The sequence below is a fragment of the Electrophorus electricus genome, chromosome 17 (assembly GCF_041902795.1).
Source record: "Electrophorus electricus isolate QZ-2024a chromosome 17, ASM4190279v1, whole genome shotgun sequence".
NCBI classification, from domain to species: Eukaryota; Metazoa; Chordata; class Actinopteri; order Gymnotiformes; family Gymnotidae; genus Electrophorus; species Electrophorus electricus.
In genome coordinates, this window is record NC_137513.1 from 21,070,001 (window position 1) to 21,075,000 (window position 5,000).

The 5,000-nt window shown below is 45.8% G+C and overlaps 1 protein-coding gene across 19 annotated transcripts in view; it reads left to right on the top strand.

The window, feature by feature from the left end:
* Positions 1–5,000, top strand: part of frya (furry homolog a (Drosophila)) — a 74,309-nt gene that overhangs the window by 25,491 nt on the left and 43,818 nt on the right. For all 19 annotated transcript variants that reach the window (XM_081700242.1, XM_081700250.1, XM_081700249.1 and 16 more), the window contains exons 6-12: positions 268–347; positions 455–535; positions 1,803–1,971; positions 2,625–2,717; positions 2,994–3,092; positions 3,324–3,425; positions 4,224–4,327. In XM_081700242.1, the coding sequence (XP_081556368.1) occupies positions 268–347; positions 455–535; positions 1,803–1,971; positions 2,625–2,717; positions 2,994–3,092; positions 3,324–3,425; positions 4,224–4,327 (728 nt within the window). The remainder of the gene's footprint in view (positions 1–267; positions 348–454; positions 536–1,802; positions 1,972–2,624; positions 2,718–2,993; positions 3,093–3,323; positions 3,426–4,223; positions 4,328–5,000) is intronic.

The window sequence follows — 5,000 nt, forward strand, 5'->3', positions numbered from 1 at the left end:
CTTTATTATGCATACCTAGATTATAGGATTGTTTATAAGTATACGATTACAAATGTTTGAACATGTAAAATATATATTGTAAATTTGCCTGCTTGGTTATAGTGCATCAAGAGGCCTAGGGACGTTCTAATTATCATCTCTCTCTTCACTCTCTCTTTCAATGTCCATGTCAATCTCTCTCCCTCTCTCTCTTTCACTCTCACTATCCTTCTTTCTTTCTCTTTATCTCACTCTATTTCTCTCGCCCCCTCCCCCAAACCCACCCAGATGCCCCTCCACCCAGTCCTCGACACTTCGGTCCATGAAGTCATTAACTTGGCTTTCAAGCACTTTAAATACAAAGAAGGGTAAAGATGTTTCTCTATATAGTGCCCTTTGACCCTCACATGTGTCTCCTGTCTGTATTGATTCACCCAGTTTCTGCCATGTGTTTACTCATTCTCTGTTCTTCTAGGTACCATGGTCCCAACACTGCCAACATGCACATTGTAGCAGATCTCTATGCAGAAGTTATAGGGGTCTTGGCCCAGACAAAGCAAGTACCTCTCCATCTGTGTGCACAACACTGGACTCTGATTCTCCTTCCCAGCAACACAACGCACTGTCCACAGGCGTTACACATACGTGCACGCAAGTAACACAATCATGCAAGTAATCCCTTCTAGGTGTGTGGGCACATAGATTTAACATCAATTAACATCCTTAAAATCAAATCAAATTTATTTATATAGCACTTTTTACAACAGATGTTGTCACAAAGCAGCTTTACAAATGTCCAAGCCCCCAGTGAGCAAGCCATGGGCAACAATGGCAAGGAAAAACTCCCTAGAGCATGAGGAAGAAACCTTGAGAGGAACCAAGACTCAATGGGGGGCCGTCCTCCTCTGACCTCCTCATCCTTCCATGACTGTTGCTAAGAGCAGTCGATTCTTCTGCAAGCCATCAGCAAGCCACTTGTTTAGCCTTTTACTTCCATACTAGGACTGGAACTCAGTCTGTTTGTTTCAGCCTCCTGATCTTAGGAGCAGGGCATGAACTGTTGGCCTGGAGGTCTGGAAGGTTAACATCTAGATAAGCCACACCTCATTCCATTACCAAGTCTGTTGCCATCCAGAAAAACACCTCATGGCGTGTGGTTGCCATAGAACTCCAGCGCTGTGTATGTCTGCTTTCTTTCCTCTGACTTTTGGACACCTGGTGAATTGTCCTGCTAGTTGTCAGTTTTGGCAGCTAGACCCAAGCTTGTTAAACTCTGGTCCTGCATACGACAGACACAGTACAGTACCAGACAGCAAAAACTTTGCTTCTTTATTTTTTGATTATTTATTTTTTTGCATGCATTGGGCCTATATTTAAGTGTGCTGGCATGTGAAGAAACAATACACCAATACAACAATACGCATATACTAATACACCTTCCAAGGTCAGATTGCAGGAATGAAAGGTCTTTACAGAAATTTTCCATTATCTAATATTCCAAAAACAACTGTCAAAATGGTCAGTTCCATATTAATGAGGTAGCCCCTCAATGGAAGCAGGTGACGCTAAATATTAAACCTTTTCTGAAATGTTTAGTTCATTAAAACAGTGGAGAAAATTAAATGCCTGAAGTATTTCTCTTTGCTGTAACCTAATTTAATTTAGCTATGCTATGCTATATCTAATTTAACTAATATCTAATTTAATTTCAAGATATGACACAAATGTGTTTTGGCAGATCAACTAGAAATCTCTCATCCTATTTGTCTAACGTCAAGAGCAAGAAAATGTATTCTTGATTCCTGCCTCTGCTCGGCCTGAAGGTTCCCGGCCGTGAAGAAGAAGTTTCTGGGGGAGCTGAAGGAGCTGCGTCAGAAGGAGCAGAACCCCTACGTGGTCCAGAGCACCATCAGCCTGATCATGGGCCTCAAGTTCTTCAGGGTGAAGATGTACCCCGTCGAAGAGTTCGAGGCCTCCTTCCTCTTCATGCAGGTGATGGCGAGACAGAAGCGTGCGCATGGGTTTGGAGGTCGACCAGCTGGATGCCGTTCAAGTTTCCAGGCGCTTGTGCAACATGTCTTAACGTATACGGAAGGCACATGGCACGTTTACTGTTTCAGAACAGTGTGATTAGTTGAAGCCCCATTTATAATAGTTATGATGGTTTAGTGACAGTTTAGCTGCAAGATTATATAAGTCTGCATATGTCTGATTATTATAGATATGAAATATGCATGGTCAACGTCTGTTTTTCAGTTTTCGCTTTAGTTCTTGGCTGTGCTAGTTTAGCTAATAACCCCTAACAAACAGTGAGCAAAAACACTTAACAATGAATTTTCTCAAATTCACTTTGCACAAATTTGCTGCCACAATGGCATCACCCCTCTGATGTCATTTTCACCCAAGAGTGCATTACATCAGCCCAGACCGATTTCAGACTTACGCACCCCACTTCCTCAAAAGGTCTTGCAGAACGGTTCCATCGGAGAGCTGACGGGAGTGAAGTTTCGGATCAAACAGCATGTGGGATCTTCTGGGCTTTGCATCCTTGCTTTGCTGCCGAATGAAATCATTCTCCCCAGTATAGGTCTGAGCTTGCCTGACAAACCGTGCTGTGGATTTAGCACCCATGTCCTCTATTACAGGAGTGCGCGCAGTTTTTCTTGGATGTGAAAGACAAAGATATCAAACATGCCCTGGCTGGCCTCTTCGTGGAGATTCTGGTCCCTGTTGCAGCGGTAAGGACCAGAAGGCTTTGCTGGGGACCCTCCAAATTCTGCCTTCCCCTGCTAATTCATCTCTAGATGTTCAATTTCAGCTTAATTTATCTCAGTCTCTCTGAAAAATATTGTACAAACGCGCACACACACATGTCCACCAGCTTCTGAGTAACGCCATGTTTAATGGGTAACTGGTGTAACTGTATGCTAGTAACGGCTGTGGAGGGTAACGTGTGAACACGGCTCATGTGTTACCCTGGTGACACTGTTCCTTGTTCTTTGCTTCAACGGCAGGCTGTGAAGAATGAGGTGAACGTGCCTTGTCTGAGAAACTTTGTGGAGAGCCTGCATGACACCACGCTGGACCTGTCCACCAGAAAGAAACACTCCCTGGTCAGCCACTAGCTTTTTAAAAGCCTTCAACAGCCTCATACGATACACCCCTTTATCACCTTGATGAGTGCGGTTTTAAACATATTTAATGTTAGTTTGCATGCCACTGCCATTCTGAGACTGCCGGTCTGCACTTTCTTCCACTTTTATGTTTAGAAGTCTGGCAGGTGAAACGTGGACTTGGGATATTTTTGGCAGCCTCTGAGCGTTGTCCCCTGTCTCTCTGCCCAGGCTCTGTACCCGCTGGTCACGTGCTTGCTGTGTGTCAGTCAGAAGCAGTTCTTCCTGAACAGATGGCCAGTCTTCCTCGGTAGTTGCCTCACCAGTCTGAAGGTAGATTGCAATCGTATGTTGTAATACTGTGGCCTTTATTTAATCCCAGTGAGGGGTAGGTAGGGTTAATGCCAGGTAACTGCCATAAATGTAAATGTAGGGGCAGGGGTAGGTAGGGTGAGGGGTAGGATGAGGGGTGGGTAGGTAGGGACAGGGGTAGGTAGGGTGAGGGGTAGGTAGTGTGAGAGGTAGGGTGGGGCAGGTGTAGGTAGGGTGAGGGGTGGGTAGTGTGAGAGGTAGGGTGGGGCAGGTGTAGGTAGGGGCAGGTGTAGGTAGGGTGAGAGGTAGGGTGGGGGGTAGGTAGTGTGAGGGGTAGGGTGGGGCAGGTGTAGGTAGGGTGAGAGGTAGGGTGGGGGGTAGGTAGGGGCCATGTGATCCCCCTGGAATTGCCTTTGTTAATTCAACAAAGAGTTTACTTTCAGATATCTGTAATTATAAAGATCTGAATTTAGGAGTCTGTTCAAGTAATGTTAGATTGAGGTCATCACAATCATTATACCCCTTGTACCGAGGACGACCAAAACCTTCTTATTACACACTTTAAGTTCAGGAAAATCTGTCATGCTAGAATGTTTTTCTTACATTTTTGATTACTAATAGGTTGCAGGCTCTTTGCAATTAGAATTATTTAAACTTTTTTTGAATCTTTAAAAGGCATTTGAAATAATAGACTTTACTGGTCTATACTGGTCTAGTATGCAACTTCATAATATGTTATACATTTGTGTGCTGTTGCTGTGGCAAACACATGGTTGTGATTCTGTGCACTGCATGAATGACAGCAAATCCCCATTACAGAGCAAAGACCCAAAGATGGCACGTGTAGCCCTGGAGTCTCTCTACCGCCTCCTGTGGGTCTACATGATCCGCATCAAGTGTGAAAGCAACACTGGAACACAGGGGTGAGTGTGCTTAGCTGTGTAGCCCTAATGTGGTGGCCTCTGGCGCGCCCCAGTTAAAAAGGAAAAGGTTCTTCCCACCAGAGACCCGGGTGTGGCCAGAGCTCACAGGAAGCGGTATTTACGTCACCTGGGCCGCCCCATGAATACCGCCTTTCTCTCCAGATATCGGTGCGGCCAGTGTGGCGTAATGAATAACCCGTCCCCCCCCCGCCCGAGGCCGCCGTGCTGCCGGAGCCGTATGTTCGAGCGGAGCAGCAGGTTGCCAAAGAGCAGGAGAGTAAACAAAGCTCGCGGCAGTGCCGGGGCCTTGTGGTTACAGGATGGTTGTCAAAGGTGGAGCCACACATGGGTGGAGGCCGTGGCGGTGAGAGGGAGAAGATGGGTGGTGGACCTACAAGGCTTCCTCAGGGAACTGCATGCTTAGCCGCAGACGCAGCCTGATTGGGCAACAGTACTGGATGAAAACAATGAACAGGGCCTTTCTGAAAGCTGCACATTCCTCTGCTCCATTCACATGATTATTTATTAGAGTGGACAAAATTATTTGCTGGATGTTGACTGGGCTGCAGAGTGTAATTTAGATGGAATGCCGGCAAACTACTGTGACGTGTTAATGTGAAATGAGTGTGTGTGTGTGTGTGTGTGTGGGTGTGTGGGTTGTGTTTGTGTGAAT